Source organism: Gracilinanus agilis, chromosome 1 (assembly GCF_016433145.1).
Source record: "Gracilinanus agilis isolate LMUSP501 chromosome 1, AgileGrace, whole genome shotgun sequence".
Classification (NCBI taxonomy): domain Eukaryota; kingdom Metazoa; phylum Chordata; class Mammalia; order Didelphimorphia; family Didelphidae; genus Gracilinanus; species Gracilinanus agilis.
The window spans coordinates 385,491,488-385,508,963 of NC_058130.1; the positions used below are offsets into that span (position 1 = coordinate 385,491,488).

General features: G+C 36.7%; 1 protein-coding gene across 1 annotated transcript in view; it reads left to right on the forward strand.

Moving 5' to 3' along the window:
* ADAMTS12 (ADAM metallopeptidase with thrombospondin type 1 motif 12) overlaps positions 1-17,476 on the forward strand; it is a 561,778-nt gene that overhangs the window by 446,809 nt on the left and 97,493 nt on the right. Inside the window, exons 15-16 of the mRNA XM_044681474.1 lie at positions 11,638-11,882; positions 12,436-12,577. Coding sequence (XP_044537409.1) covers positions 11,638-11,882; positions 12,436-12,577 — 387 coding nt within the window. The remainder of the gene's footprint in view (positions 1-11,637; positions 11,883-12,435; positions 12,578-17,476) is intronic.

Consider the following 17,476-nt stretch of genomic DNA (forward strand, 5'->3'; position numbering starts at 1 on the left):
GAAAGCTCACCTCATAAATCTTGAGAACATCCAAACAATGGAGAAAATGTCTAAGTGCAATTATACTATTAAAGGATTACTTCAGAGAAAAATCCTAAACACTTACAGTGAGGGTGTGAGAAGATTCAGCCAGTACTCACATTTTTAAAAAAAATCCTTAACTTCTGGCTTAGAATTGGTACTAAGTACTGGTTCTAAGGCAAAAGAGCAGTAAGAGCTAAGTAATTGGGATTAAGTAACTGGGCACCAGCTAGGAAGTGTCTGAAGTCAGATTTTAACCCAGGACCTCCTGATTCTAAACCTGACTCTCTGGCCACTTGAGTTACCTGGCTGCCTCTAGTACTCATATTTTTAAAGATAGAAAGTACTGTCTGTAAAGTATAAAATTAACAGTTTGTAGTTCCCAATAGAGAAAAACAAGCATCAGATCACATGTGTGAGTTGGCACATGTCAGGAAGTTTTAGTGAAATTTCCCTCAAACTGATTTAGATTAATTTTTTAATACTCTTTACCCACATCCCTATCCCCACCATTATCATTATCTCCAAACATATTTATTCATATTTATTTATTATTGTTCTGTGAAAACAGATACAATTATTAGTTTAATATGTCTGCTTGGAAGAAGAAAGAATGTCACTGTTTTTAATCAGTGCCTACATTTTAAGGGTAGTTTTTAGATGAGGACTGCAGGATAAAATGAGGATGCATTTGGGATATTCAAGACACATCTCATCAGAGGGCTTAGGATGGCTCAAGGCTTAGGCAAACTTCAGTTGGTTTTGTAAGTGTGAGTGTGTGTGTGTGTGTGTGTGTGTGTGTGTGTGTGTGTGTATGAACAAGTTCTTTGTTCTGAAGATACAAAAGATTTCTTGTCTCTGCCCTCAAGAAGATTGTAATCTACTTGGGGATCACTGGGTGTGTACATTAAAAATTATAGAGGATAGCTAGGTGGCTCAATGGATAGAGAGCCAGGCCTGGAGATAGGAAGACTTGGGTTCAAATATGACCTCGGACACTTCCTAGCTGTAGGACCCTGGGTAAGTTACTTAACCCCAGTTGCCTAGCCTTTACCACTCTTCTGCCTTGGAACTAATACACAGTATTGATTCTAAGGCAAAAGGTAAGGGTTTGGTTAGGTTTTGTTTCTAAAGAAGAATAGACGATCTCTATGGTAATATATATTGAGTGATATATTTGTAATATATATTGAGTAATATAAGGTGAGTGATAGAGATTCTAAGTTCTTAAAAAATTAGAAGGAAAGTTCACTGAATGAATGTTGGGATAATTGGAGAACTAGTATTTAAGTTTGACCTTGAAGGAAGGAAGTGATTCTTTAATACCCTTACCTAACACCCACATCCCTATCCCTACCATTATCATTATCATCATCATCATTATCTCCAAATATATTTATTCATATTTATTATTATTATATGAATACAGACCCAGGGATTTAATTTAATATGCCTGCTTGGAAGAAGAGAGTATTACTGTTTTTAATCAGTGCCTGTATTTTTGGGGTAGTTTTTAGGTGAGAATTGTGGGGCAATTCCTTCAGTTACTCAATGGATAGCTGTAACCTCACTGATGTGAATGTGCCTTCCAGTGATGCGCATTGTAACCCATCAGCACTCACCTCTCTTCTGCAACTCCTATTCAAATTCTTTCCTTAACTTACTACAATATCCTCTCCTCCACAATGGGCTGCTGCTTTTTTGCTTTCTCCTGCTCTTCCAAGGATACCAGTGGAACATTCCTAGTTCTACTCATGTGACAAGCTCCTCTCCTATTTCTGATTATGCATTACTTTAAAGACATTCTTTAGTTTCCCCCCACCCCCAATTTGGTTCCTTACTTGTTATATGTTGCAGTCTATTCACATCTACCATGTATCTCTTTATGTCCATTGAGGGATCCTTGCTTTTATTTTTCCAAAGACTGTTGAGTCCCATGACTCATAGTCATATGATAACAGATTGAATACTGGTATTAAAAAGATGAGACTTTGTCTCTGGGGAAATTTGGGGGTCAGTCAGGCCTGAAGTCAAGGAGATTCATATTCATGAATTCAGATTTGGTCTCAGATACTTCCTCCCTGTGTGACCCTGGGAAAGTCAGTTAACCCTGTTTGCCTCAGTTTCCTCATCTGTAAAATGAGCTGGAGAAGGAATGGCAAACCACTCTAGTCTCTTTACCAAGAAAACTTTAGATGGAGTCACAGAGAGTCAGACATGACTGAAACTACCAAACATCTCTAATAATTAGAGAAATGCAAATCAAAACAACTTTGAAGTATCACCTCACACTTAGCAGATTAGCTATAGTGACAGCAAAGGAAAGTAATAAATGTTGGAGGGGATGTGGCAAAATTGGGACATATTTAATGCATTGCTGGTGGAGTTGTGAATTGATCCAACCATTCTGGCTGGCAATTTGGAACTATGCCCAAAGAGCTCTAAAAGACTGCTTGCCCTTTAATCCAGCCATAGCATTGCTGGGTTTATACCCCAAAGAGATCATAAGGAAAAAGACTTGTACAAAAATATTTGTAGCCACACTCTTTGTGATGGCAAAAACCTGAAAATGAGGGTATGTCCTTGAATTGGGGAATGGCTGAACAAATTGTGGTATCTGTTGGGGATGGAATACTATTGTGCTATAAGGAATAATGAACTGGAGGAATTCCATGTGAACTGGAAAGACCTCCAGGAATTGATGCAGAGTGAAAGGAGCAGAGCCAGAAGAACATTGTACACAGAGACTGATACACTGTGGTAAAATTGAATGTAATGGACTTCTGTACTAGCAGCAATGCAATGATCCAGGACAACTATGAGGGACCTATGAGAAAGAACGCTATCCACATTCAGAAGAAGAACTGTAGGAGTAGAAACACAGCAGAAAAACAACTACCTGATCACATGGGAGGATGGGGATATAATTAGGGATATTGACTCAAAATGAGCACCCTAGTGCAAATATCTATAATATAGAAATAGGTCTTGATCAATGACACATGTAAAACCCAGTGGAATTATGCATTGGCTATGGGAGGGGGTGGTAGGAAGGAAGGGATAGAACATGAATCCTATAACCATGGAAAAATGTTCTTAATTAATTAATTAATTAAAGACTTTAAAATTTAAAAAAATAGAGTAATCTAGCCCATTTCCTTCCTATTATATCATTATTTCCCCAAATGATTTTTAGAAGCACATATTATCTCATTTGATCCTCATAGTAACCTTGTGATACGCATTTTATTATGATCCTCCTTTTATAGATTAAAAAATTGAAACTGAGGGAGGCTAAGTGACTTGCCTAAGGTGACTAGGAAGTATCTGAGGCAGGATTTGAACTCAGATCTTCTTGATTTTTTAGTTCCCTCTAGATTTGGTGCCATTTTTATATGCGAACATATGAATATATCTATATTTTACATGTGTATTTGCATGTACATGTCTGTGTATGTTATGCATATCTTTTATTTATGTCTCTATCTATAGATATAATGTCCCTCTGAATATCATTATCCATATAAAAGGCATTCTCTATTCACTTTATTTTTTCCCTTTTTTAGATAGTTAAACTAAACTCTTGAGGAGTTATAGGTTTTGTCTAGGAGGCTTTTTAGTATTCTGGGGCTTGATGCAACCAACTAATGTTATCTGCAAACAGGAGTGTTTTAAGTACCTCACTTTTTATAGGAAATTCTTCCTCAACCTTCACTCTGCCTGGGATCATTTCCATTATGGGGGAAATAAACAACTTGGAGTCAAGTCAAGTCAACAAGCATTTATTAAGTGCCTGCTGTGTACCAGGTGCAGAGGCAGCTAGATGTCTCTGAATAAAGCACTGGGCATGGAGTCAAGAAGCCCGAAGACTCAGGCACTAGCTGTGTGACCATGGGAAAGTCAATTAATCTCTTTTTACCTTAATCCACTGGAGAAGGAAACAGCAAACCTCTCTAGTATATTTGGCTAGAAAACCTGATGGACAGTATTGCTGTGCTATGGTCTATGGTTTCATGAAGAGTCAGATATGACTGACTAACTAAACAACAACAATATACCAGGCACTGCTTTGGAGAGCATAAACTCCATGTTTTTTAAGTTTCACCGGTATTTATGACTAAAGGATTATCAATAATGTTCTTTCTGGCACATCTTTCAAGTAAACAATAGATTATACTTGCTTCCTTCACTTCATTACCAACCACATACTCTTCAATTCTATACAATCTGGATTTCATCTTCTCCACTTTCTAGAAATTGTTCTGATCTAGGGCTTTAAATGACTATTAGAAAATCTAATTAAGATATTTTCCAAGTTCTGATTCTTATTGATTGTTTTGCAGCTTTCAACACTGTTGACTGCTGCATCCTTCTTCATATTGTCTTATTCCTTAGTTGCCTTGATATTGCTCTCCACTGATTTTCCTCTACCTATCTGACCACTCCTTTTTTCCTTTCCTTTTTACTTTCTCGAAGGATATATTTTTTATTTAAAAAGAGAAATTTTCTTTTTGTTTCCTCTAAAGAAGTATATATATATATATATATATATATATATATATATACATGTGTATATATGTGTGTGTGGATAGATAGATAGATAGATAGATAGATAGATAGATAGATAGATAGATAGTATTTTAGGCCATTTAGAATACTGGGCTTAATGCAAACATTTTTTTAAAATGCTAATGTCTCACCTGTTTTATTTTACTCAATAAGGCAGCAGAAGGAAGTGTGTCAAACTGGTCAAAACTTTCACATTGTAAAGAATTAAATTTAGGGTTTGACTAAAATATGAGAATTATAAAAATGAGATTGTGGTTGCTGTTCATAAAAATAAACTTCTTAAGTTAAAAAATCTGTTAGCAGCTCTTAATTAATAATTGCAATTAATAATTTAATTAATAACTATGAATAACTATTAATTGCAATTATTAATTAATAATTAGCTCTTAATAATATACATACAGCAAAAGAGAGAGAGGGAAGTAGAAAATATTTCCTAGCTAAATACCCTATAATTGCTGATTCAAAGGAATTCAGCTCAACTCCAAAAGAAGCTCCCTCAGATCCCAATTTCCATGTGGAAGTTCGATAACCTCTTCAATATGGGTCTTATCAGTGTAAGACTCTTCCTTCAGTTGCAGTCATCTACCTAGAAAGCCTCCAGTGCAGAATCATAGAGAATCCTTACCCAGGAGAGTCTCAGTCTTGACTTTTATAGTCCTTTTTCCTGTCTTCTGAGGGTGTGACCTCTTATCAAAAGAATCCACAAGTTCCTGGCTGAGATAAAAGGAGTGGAGCTCTCTAAGGAAGTGTCTAGTGAATTCTCTTACTTGATGGCTAACAAAGTGTTAAGTAGGGATGTTTTAGGTTTTGGTTGATTAAATTAAAAGTTGCTGATTGATAGACAAAGAAAGTTTGATTCACACTTCACATATTCATACAGTGTACATACATAAGACTAATTAGAAACCTCTCCCTTAAATGAGTACCCACCAATCTCCAGAAACATTGTAGTCATCTTTTAACTATTAGTGAAAAAACAGGATCAATAGGAATGTTTTAACAATTTCTCACCCCATATACATTCAAATCAGAGCACCCTGATGGTGAAATAACCCACGTTGTTTAGTATGTATGTATGTACATATATATGTATATGCATATATATAAATGTATATATTCTTAGAGGAAGTAAAAAGAAAAAACCTCTTTTTAAAAAAGAAATCTATATATTCTTTCCCTTGAAGAGGTCAGTCCCTTGGAGATCCTCATAGCTTCAGTTATTGCCTTTAGGTATAGATAACACCATAATGTATTCCTGATCCTTCTGTCTTTTTTTTTTAATAAACCTTACCTTCCATCTTAGAATCAATACTGTGTATTGTTTCCAAAGCAGACAAGAGGTACGGGCTAGGCAATGGTGGTTAAGTGACTTGCCAGGGTCATATAGACAGATTTGAACCCCAGACCTCCCATCTCTGGGCCTAGCGCTCACTCCACTGAGCTACCTTTCTTATGAGCCTCCATGTTTAGGACTGACTCCTCTGACCTTTGGAATTTTCAAGGCAGCAAATTCCTTGTAACAAATATATATGGTCAAGCAAAACCAATTCCCTCAATGACCATATATTTAAAAACATATCTTATTCTGTACCATCATCATTTCTATGTCATAGATAGCATGTTTTGCCATCAGTTCTCTAGAATCACAGATAGTCATTCTGATCCTAGTTCTTACAGCCTTGAAAATTATCTGTTTTCACAATGTTGTTGTTGTTATATATATTATTCTCCTTGCTCAGCTAATTTCATTCTTCATCAGTTTATATAAAAGTCTTCCAAATCATTTATATTTGTGATATTGATGCCATAGAATAAATTGTTTCTCTGGTTTTGCTTAACTCACTGTGCATTAGCTTATACAAGTCTTTCCATTTCTTTCTTTTTCTTACTTATTTTTTCTTTTCTTGCCCTTTGCATGTATTAGATTGTCCCTTGCAATTTGCTGTATTTATCTGTTTAAGTTACATGCCCTCTTCCTTTCCCCAAGAGATTTAAGTTCCTTGAGGGCAGAGAATCTGTCATGTTAAGCTTTGATTTCCCAACACTAAGCATGGCCAAAGCAAAGCACAAAGCAGACATATTTAATAAATATTCACTCAATTGCTTATTTGAATATAAACTTCTTGAGGTTGATTTTTTTTCATTTTTGCTTTAGGATAGTTAGCACCTGGCATAGTGCCTCCTACATAAGTAATCACATAGATGCTGTTGAATGAATGGTGAATAAAATTCAAATTCAGTAAGTTATTATTAAGCATCTAATACATGGATGACACTATGCTAGGTACTGAGTATGCAAAACAAAAGATAATCTCTTGCCTTCAATAGTTTATATTCTACTGTTGATATACACTATGTATACAGAAAATAATAAATTTTTAAATGTATATGAAGTTATTTAAAGAGGAAAGGAATGCTATCAACTGGAGGGACCAAGAACGACCTGAAGAAGGTGACACCTGAACTATGCTTTGAAGGATTCCAGGGGTCCTAAGACACAAAAGTGAAAAGAGAGAGGCAGCCCCTGCAAATGTATGGAAGTGAGAGATGAAATTTTGTGTATAGGGAACAGCTAGTAGACCAACTTGACTCTGGAGTTTGGGAGGGGAATCATATGAAATATGACTGAAAAGGTAAATGAGAGCTAAGTTGTGGAGGTCTTTTGTATTTTATAGGCTGAAGATTTTGTATTTTATCCCAAAAGGACAATAGGTTATGACTTCAAAAGAAGGTGGATTGATCGTGGAATGAAATATAATAGACAGGCAACTTGAAGGCTATATTGGCATGCTAGAGATATTCAGAGAAGCAGAAAATTTCATTCACCATGTTGAGTAATTCTTAAATGGAAGATGGATTAAAAGACATGGGCAGGAATCTCACAGGGAGAGAAGGCATGGCAATATTATCTTTATAGATAAATAGCATGGAGGTAGCATGGTGTGGTGAATAGAGTAGCGCTATACTTGGTGTCAAGAAGATGTGGATTTAAATCCTGTCCTTGACACTTTGCTAGCTATCTGACCTCGAGCAAATCTAGGTATCAGTTTCCACATATGTAAAATGAGGAATTTAGAATCAATAACCACTGTAGGGTCCCCTGCAACTCTGTGATCCTATGACTACCCACACTTGTGAAATTCCAAATCTGTCAAGGTATCATTTGATTCCTTGTGAGTTTCCCCAAGTGAGTTTACTATTCCTTTCAGTCAGACATAATTTAGAGATGATAAATTATTTCCTCTTTTTCTTATTGTTTTATTTAACATGCAAACTGGTCCATAGATTCCTTTATTTTGTTGTTCTTGTAAGGAAATCTTGTGGCCAGTCTTAATGTGATCTGTTACTATTATCATTTTTACTCAGTTTCTCCTGTACTCTGACTTGTCAGCAAGAAATAGAGGTGGCTGTAGTTTCTAATGCTTTGAAATTTCCCTCATAAAATTTAGTACAAAAAAGGCTGCAATATATTAAGTCATTCTGAAATGTTCCTCCGTAGCCCCCACCCAGTCAGTTCTAGAACTAAGTGTACTATATCCAAGGAAGCCTTACATATTTCCTCCCAGATGGAGTTTATACATTAATAAATGTTTTTATGGTTTTAATCAACTCTTCCTCAAGTGTGCAAACTTCACCTGCAATTGTCATTCATCCAAATGATATTTAATTTCCACTGAAAGTGTTTCTCTGAAAAATGGTGTTTTTTTTTAAAGAGAAAAGAAGTTACTTATTCCCAAAAAGACTATTAAAAACTAAAGGCCTTCAGTTATCCATAGCCTCAGTTATAAACTGAGATACTACTTGATCAGGAAAAGAAGTTCTGACATCATGGTTGTTTCCCTAAATGGTTGGTCTTATTTAATCTAATATCTAATCTCTAATCAAAGCTAGAGGTAGATATTAGCCCAATGATATAAAAACAGGGTTAATAGAACCTGAAGGAGTCTGTGTATAGATTTCAGTGTCCATTAACTTGAATTGGAAAAAATACGTTTTTATTTTTGCTAATCTTTGGTTTCCTTTACAATACTATGTATCTTCTTTTTGCCAGAGTACCAAAGGGTTATGTGACCAAAAGAAAGTTAAGATACTCTGATATAGAGAATTTCAATAGTAGAACAGAACAGCTTGAAAAGTAATGAACTTGCCATTATTTGAGACACTAACTGTTAATTGTGGGTTAGTGAAAACAATGCTGTGTTTGAAATTGAAAAAGATTTGAGTTCAAATCCAAACTTTGAAACTTCTTAAATATGTGACTAAACAAACTATTTAATCTCTCTGAATCTCTTCTGTAAAAATAATATTATAATAATACTTATTTGTAGAAAGGTAAATTATTTTCATTATTATTGAAGCTTTTAGGAAGGAGTCCCAATTAAGTGAGAGAATGAATTAAATGTAATCTGATGATCTTATCAACACTAAAATTCTATGATTAATGTATATCCTTGGGAAAATGGTCTGGTAGCGGTGTACGAGATGGATTAAAGGAAAGAGAGACACTAAGAAAAGAGAAATGAGTGAGTTATAAAACATCTAGCATAAAAATTGTGTATCAGAAAGCTAATGCTAAATCAATCACAAAATCTTTAGGATTTCCATCTAAACCTAATTTGCCTAACCATGTTAAGCTAGCTTTTGAAATTGAACTATATTTTATGAGTCATAGGCCTCTTTTAAAGCACTAAGTTTCTCAAGTTTTCTTGTTTTCAGCCATTTTCGCCAATGTCAATAAATAACCGAGATATACTGAGGCACTAGAACATGGTGTGCTATGGGGAGATCGTCAAAATATCTCCCAAAATCCTTTTTTTTTAAATATGGGTCACTAATGTGCCTTCTTCCTGCATTTCCAACTGTCTATTAGATATCCACTTGTTTTTCCATTGGTACATCCAATTCAGCATGTCCAAGACTGAACACCCCTCCCCTCCAAAAGAAAAGAAGTAGCTTCTCCTGAATTCTTCCTCATTTTGTTCAGGAGTACCATTATCATTCCAGTATCTTTGCCAAAAAAACCTCATTGAGGGGGCAGCTGGGTAGCTCAGTGGATTGAGAGTCAGGCCTAGAGACAGGAGGTCCTAGGTTCAAACCCGGCCTCAGCCACTTCCCAGCTGTGTGACCCTGGGCAAGTCACTTGACCCCCATTGCCTACCCTTACCACTCTTCCACCTAGGAGTCAATACACAGAAGTTAAGGGTTAAAAAAAAAAGAAAACCTCATTGACCATATGGCCCACAGAGGCACAAAGAGTCATATATGAACAATTAAACCAGTGATTCCCAAAGTGGGTGCTACCTCCCCCGGTGGGTGCTGCAGCAATCCAGGGAGGCAGTGATGGCCACAGGTGCATTTATCTTTCCTATTAACTGCTATTAAAATTTTTTTAAATTAATTTCCAGGGGCTAAGTAATATTTTTTTCTGGAAAGTGGGCAGAAGGCCAAAAAAGTTTGGGAACCACTGAATTAAACAATAATCATCATTTATTCATTTTAAAAGTCTTGATGTTTTCCAGTAGAATTGCTAATTAGATATGAGAGGGGGGTGGAATGAGGGCAGGGAAAGAACATGATTCATGGAACCATGGAAAAATATCCTAAATTAATTAATTAAGTAAATAAACTTTTAAAAAACCTCTTGATGTTTTGTCTTTGTCTCTCTCTATCCATCTGTCCATCCATCTCTCTCTCCACCCACTCACCCAGTCCCCTTCTTGTCAGTCTTTCTTCTATGTATTCATCCATCCATCTATCTATGTCTATCTCTCTTTCTACCTATCTATCCATTTAAGTATCTGTCTGTCTGTTTTTTTGTCTATCTCTATCAATCTACCTATCTATCTGTCTATCTTTCTGTGTTTTGGTTTTCTTCCACTAGAGCATTTTATTTACATGCATATTTTTTTATAAATCTCAGGATTGTTCTTACTGTGTTTCCATATTGTCTCCTCAAGGTCCATGGTGCCAGCTGAGCTTTCAAGCTTGCTGAACCCAGACTGAAAAGAAAGCAGCAAAGCTTTCACCACTCTTTCAGATCTAGAGTTTACTGCACTATAACTGCTCAGTTCAGCCCATGAGGTTCATATTGATTTGTCCTGTCCTGTGATCATCAGTGATCTCATCTCCAATGTTCCAGTGCTTTGTCATCACAGTTAGGGATAAGACAATGACTTTAGAGAAAGCATTCTTTCTTTTTTTTTACATTTTTTAAAAAAATAAGTGTTTTTTTGAGTTAACATTTACTTTTAGCTTTTATATATTACATAAGTAAATGATAATATGCATATGATTTGTCATAAAAATGTAATAAGTTATAATAAGTATGCTGATCCAAGAGAAACAAATTCTCATGCTATGTCCAAAAATCTTTGTCTCATTAAGGTTTTCAACCTTCTTTTGTGAAATTGACCCTTAGGCACTGAGGTGAAACCTGAGGACTCATTTTTAGAGTAATCTTTATAAATGCATAAAATAAAATGCATAGAGTTACAGAGGAAGTCAGTTACACAGAAATAGTTATCAAAATTTTTAAACCCAAGTTAAGATCCAGACCCACCCCCTCATTTTTCAGATAAGAAAATTGATGACCAAAGAGGTTAAGTGATTTGTCTAAAGTAAGCGGAAGAAAAAACATATGTACTCAGATCCAGATCCCTTTCTTTATTTTTTTTAAACCTTTGCCTTCTCTTTTACAATTGATACTGTGTCGGTTCCAAGGCAAAAGAGTGGTAAAGGATAGGCAATTAGGATTAAAAAACTTGCACTCGGTCACACAGCTAGGAAATGTCTAAAGGCATATTTGAACCCAAGACCTCCAGTCTCCAGGTCTGGCTTTCTATCCATTAAGCCACCTAGCTGCCCTTAGATCTTTTTCCATTTTGTACTCTTCCATACATAATTTCCTCTCACTCTATTGTAAACTCTATAAAAGCAGGAACCAGATTTTATTGAAATGTTTGTATTTTCCCAAGTGCACCGTATATGGCGGGCATTTATAAACAGCTGTCAAATTTAATCTGTTCATCTGTCTTGTCTCCTTAGGCTATGTTGATATTGGGCTTATTCCAAAAGGAGCAAGAGACATCCGAGTAGTAGAGGTTGAAGAAGCTGGAAACTTTTTGGCTGTCAGGAGTGAAGACCCAGAAAAGTATTACCTAAATGGGGGGTTTATTATCCAGTGGAATGGGGACTACAAGTTGGCAGGGACAGTCTTCCAGTATGACAGGAAAGGTGACCTGGAGAATCTGAGGGCAGCTGGTCCCACCAACGAATCTGTGTGGATACAGGTAATATACAGTGCCCAATACAGTTCTAAATGAGGTGGCACTTTTCAGATATACCTTTCAGAACAGTAGATTGGGGGAACATTGCCAAGATAATTAACTGCACCACCAAGTGACCCAAACACTCACTGAAAAAATACTAACAAAAAGAAGTTCAAGTTTATTAAATTTGTTTTGTTCCATAATTGATGGGTTTTTAAAGAAGTCAAATATATTTATTTTAGATCTTTAACGTTTCCTGTGATTTCTGTCTTTACATGTGAATATTAAGTCATAAAGAGCCAGCCCGATATAGCTGATAGCCCCTGTGTCAGAAACACCTGAGTTCAAATTACATCTTTGCACATACTGGTTGTGTTATCCTAGGCCAATCATTTAACCTCTCAGTGCCCTAGGCAATGCTGTAATAATTCAAGCTGCATAATGTTCACCTGCAAATCTACCTTGGTAGAGAAAATTCCTTACTGGAATCTTCCAATGCTAATAAAATAACAAATTCATTTTTTTTCATATTTTCACAATTCAACTTGAGGTCAGTCTCTCCCTTGCTTTTCAGCTCCTCTTCCAAGTGACCAACCCTGGCATAAAATATGAGTACACAATACGGAAAGACAGCAGCTCTGAAAATGATGTAGAGAAGCCAGAGTACTTTTGGCAATATGGCAGCTGGACAGAATGCAGTGCAACATGTGGGACAGGTAAGTGCTGGCTCATCTGAGATTTGGCTAGAGCTTTAGGAGAGCTGGCTTGAGGAGGAAAGATTAGCCTTGTCTTCCTTGGCTCCAGAGAGTAGAACTGGCACCAATACAGGATAGTTTCAGAGAGCTAGAATTGAGCTCAACAGATAGAAAAGTCGCCTAATAACTAGTGCTATTCAAAATGAAATGGATGACCCAATGGAATCACTTGTCAGTTCCAGAAGGGGGGAGACAAGAGGGGTGGGAAAAATCGTGACTCTTGTAACCATGGAAAAATATTCTAAATAAATAAATAAATATTTTAAAAATGAAATGGTTGGCTTTTTTCAGAGAGGTGTAATAAAAAGTGCCGGATGTGGAAATAAGGGAGGAGTCTTGCTTCTGACATTCATCAGCTATGTATGACCCTAGTCAAGATATTCAATTTCTCTGCATTTTATTTGCCTCCTCTGAAAAAAATAAGGATAATAACTAGAGGGCCTGCCTCATAAAGATGTTATGTCCATTTCAAGAAATGTGGGAAGTTAGGTGATACTTTTGCAAATGCTGAACCTTGAAAGCTAATTATGATCCTTCTAGCTGGACGTACAGTCCTGTTCTACACTACCTAAGATTTTTGTTTTTGTTTTTCCATGTGAGAGTACATACAGTACACTATCCTCACATCTCAATTTTCTTTCCTCTTTGATTTATCAGTGCTTATGTCTTGCCAGAATCCAGCCCTGGGTTACCCACAACATCTGCATTCTGCCAACTTTGACTTTATTGCTGAATAGTGAATGCTGCAGGAAGTCACTTGACTATGCCAACTGGCACCACTATAGATGTCTGTTATCTGATCTCTGTTGGGTCCTAATAGCTTTCTTTCTTCACTAATCGATTCTGTCATATTGCCCCTAGAGGCCATTCTAAACCTTCTCTTTGATCCACAAGCTTCCAACATACCAACCCTCCCTCCTCTTAATAGAGGATCTCATCTGCTACTTTAATGAGAAATTAAAAAGCATTGTAAGTTCCGACTTCTTGCCTCTTTTATTTAATAAAGCTCCTCCCACATCATGCTGTTCTCCTTCTTCACCAATGTCTTTTAAGAAATGGTGGCCTTCTTGCCAACCTCTATTTGTATCCTTGAACCCATTCCCCCCTATCTCATCTGGCAACTTGCCCCCTTAATCTCTCCCCTATTAACGCTTTCTCTAGTCTTTAATTTCTCCCTTTTGACTGGCTCCTTCCTTATTGCCTATGTCTGTTTAGGTCTTCCTTATCCTTTTAAAACTTCTCTTGACTGTCATCTCCTCAAGTTCATAGTGTATATTTCCCCCCTTTCCCAACCAGACTTCTAGGAAATTTTGTCGGCTTCCTTGTTTCCATTTCCTCTCTTTCCATTTACTTCTCATTCCTTTGTGAGCTAACTTCAAAATTCATGACTAAACTGAAGCTGTTCTCTCCCAGGTAACCAGTTTTTCTTTATTGCTAAATCTGATGTCCTAGACTTTGTCCTCATCTCCTAGATCTCTCTATATCATTTAAAAAAAAAAACCTTATCTTCTGTCTTGGAGCCAATACACAGTATTGGCTCCAAGACAGAAGAATGGTAAGGACTAGGCAATGGGGGTTAAGTGATTTGCCCAGGGTCACACAGCTGGGAAGTGTCTGAGGCCAGATTTGAACCTAGGACCTCCCATCTCTAGACCTGTCTTTCAATCCACTGAGCCATCCAGCTGCCCCCCTCTCTATATCATTTGACACTTGATCTTTTACTCCTCTAGGAGACCCTCTCTGTTGTGTTTTCATACCACTGCTTTCTTCTAGTCCCTCATTCTCCACTACTATCTTTCTGACTACTCTTCAGTCATCTTTGCTACATTCTCACCTGTGTCTCATCTTCTGACTGTAGTTAAATACAAAGGCTTTGTTCTAGGCTCTTTTCATTTCCCCCTCAACACTTTCTCTGGGTTAACTTACAGCTCCCATGGTTCAAATTTATCGCATGAGCTCCAGTTTCACACATTGAAACAACTGTTGGGCCTCTCCAACTGGCTATCCAACAGGCCTCACAAACTCAGCATTGCCAATGAAAAGCTCATTGTCTTTTCCCCAAAATATACTTGTCTTCCAAAGTGCCCTGTTTCTAAGGGTTCCACAAGCCTTCCCAGTCACCCAGGTTCAAACACTCAAAATCGTCCCGGGGTTTTTGCTTTCACTCTAACTCTCACCTCTCTATCTCCTGTATCTAAGCAGTTGCCAAGCTGTCATTTCTATCCTTGCAACATTTCTTCCATCTGTTCTCTTTCTTCCATTTATGTAGCCACCATCTTTCTTTAGATGTTCATCACATCCTGCCTTGACTATTGTAATAGTCTCTTAATTGGTTTCCCTTATTTTCTGTCTCTCCTCTCTCTACTAAATTCTCCAAACCTGTGATAGACAAACTTTTTAAAGAGGAGGCCAAAGGAAAGGAAATGCTCATCTGTCAGTCTGTTTCTAAGGCAACTCTTTCAAAGTTTCATTGTATTATATCCTACTCATTGTATTCATCAGATTAGGAATAATGTCATGTAGTGGGATAGAACATTTCAGGGGGCTGCCTCTGGCTTGAAGGCCATAATTTGCCCATCACTGCTCTAAACAACTTTCAAATTCATATGTCTAGAGCATAGGTCTGATCTTGTTATTCCTCTGCTCAGGAAGCTTTGGTGTATTCCTATTGCCCCTAGAATAAACTGGTTTCCTCTACTTGTTATTTAAAAGGAAGATAGGAGGTGGACTGTATAGATTGCTTATGTCTGGTCCTGGAGTCAGGAAGACCTGAGTTCAAATTGAGCTTCAGACACTTATTAATTGTGTGACCCTGAGCAAGTATCTTAACCTTGTTTGCCTCAATTCCTCATCTGTGAATGATCTAGAAAAGGTCATGGTAAACCACTCCTGACCTTTGCCAAGAAAACCCCAAATAGGGTCTCAAAGAGTTGGACATGATTGAAGTAACTGAATGACAGCAAAAACTTGTTATTCAAAGTCCTTCACAACCTCTCTCTATAGACTGATCTCACATTATTCCCATTCTGTATTCTGGTCAAATTTTTCTGTTTGGAGTTGTCATATAAAATGCACAATCTTCTATTTTTGTGCCTTTGGATTGGCTATTCCTTGTGTCTGGAAAGTTCTACCTCATCGCTTTTGTCCCTTGGAATCCTTACCTCATTTCAAAGCTAAGCTCCAATATTGCCTACAAATAAGGTTTTTCTTGCCCCCATCCCAATTATTTTGCATTACAATCAGGTGATCATAAATCTAGTGATAGAATTTATATATATGTTTGTATTTATATATAAACATACAGTATTTATTTCTCTCTGTACCTGCTATTTTCCCCTCAACAGAAAGTACCTTGAAGGTAAAGACGTTCATTTTTGACTTTGTATCCTCGAGCCCCTAACACAGGGCCCTGGCATGCATTAGATATTTAATAAATGCTTGTTATAGTAACTTGTTGGATAGAGAAGCTGCTTCAACAAAAAACAAATGAAACTTTTTAGTGAGGAAAAATTCTGAGGAAAATAAAGATAACATGACTGGAGATATTATTTTTCCCATGATCCCCAAATCTTTCTTGAAATAGTATTATATTTTAGCAAGAACACTGGACCATGTGACCTTGGTGAGTCACTTAAATTCTCCAACCTTTGGTTTCCCTACTTATGAAATGATGGATTTTTGCTTATCCTTTCCAGCTTTAACATAATAAGATTCTAATCTCTCAGGGTACCACAAAATTTGGATGTAGTCCACCTTTTCCTAGCATTTCTTGGGGATGAAACAAAGGCATGACTGAATAAATGTAATATGTAGCTCACTAGAGACAACTTCAGGAATTGGGATTATTTCAACTCCTATTATTTCATGTGACACATCAAGGAAGGAGAATGACAAGCTCTTTCTATTTTGTGAACAGTATGCTAGTACATCTGGAATGAAAAGATAAGTATTTGATTTCTTCAGTGATAGCAAAGGAACGTCTGATTCAGTTGCCCAGGAAATCAGAGATTGCCTGCCAGATGTAGCCTATTTTATCTTGTTACCCGTACACTCTTGTGATTGTCAAAGCTTAAAATACAACCTTTCCCCATTTTAATCTCTTGGAAATATTCTATAGTTTATGATGCAGCCAGGTTTTAAGCCAAAACTTTGAGACACTTTTAAAATGTTTCCCTGTTTAGCCAGAAATGAAAACACTGAATTTTTTGACATCTACCTGCTGGGAGAACTGATTATCTTTTTAGCCTTCTGTTATTAGGCCTCAGAGAAAGTGCCATGAAGTCTTATAGTGAGATGGATACATGGAAATAATTTGGTCTTCAAAGTTTCATCCAAAAAGGATGTCTTTATTTTAATAATGCTCCCCTTTTATTCCATTATTTTTTGTTTTAGGCTGCCACTAAAGTTTAAGCCTTGCTGCTTAGATTCCAAATTTGTTTCAGTCTCCATTGCTTTTAGAGAACACTGGCAGCAGCACCTCCTCTCTGAACTCCCACATCAGATATGCACAAGATTTAATGGGGGAGAAAAACTGCCTCTGGGGTTCAAGGACCTGGATTCACATCTCATTTCTAATGCTTATTGCCTCTGTGACCTTGGACAAATCTCTTAACCTCTTAGGGCCTCTGTTTCCTAATCTGTAAAATGAGAATGAGTTTTTGTGATGCTCTCTGGAGAACCAGCTATAGTCCTAAAATCTCATGACTTCATTCATGGATATCTTGAGACTTAAGGGAAATAAAAAATAATGACTTCTGCAGATTATTGCACCAACAATTGCTATCATCTACCTTCGGAGGTTTATTGAATGAAATGAAAATGGTTTGATCAGGAATTCAGTGCATCTGGAGTAAATCATTA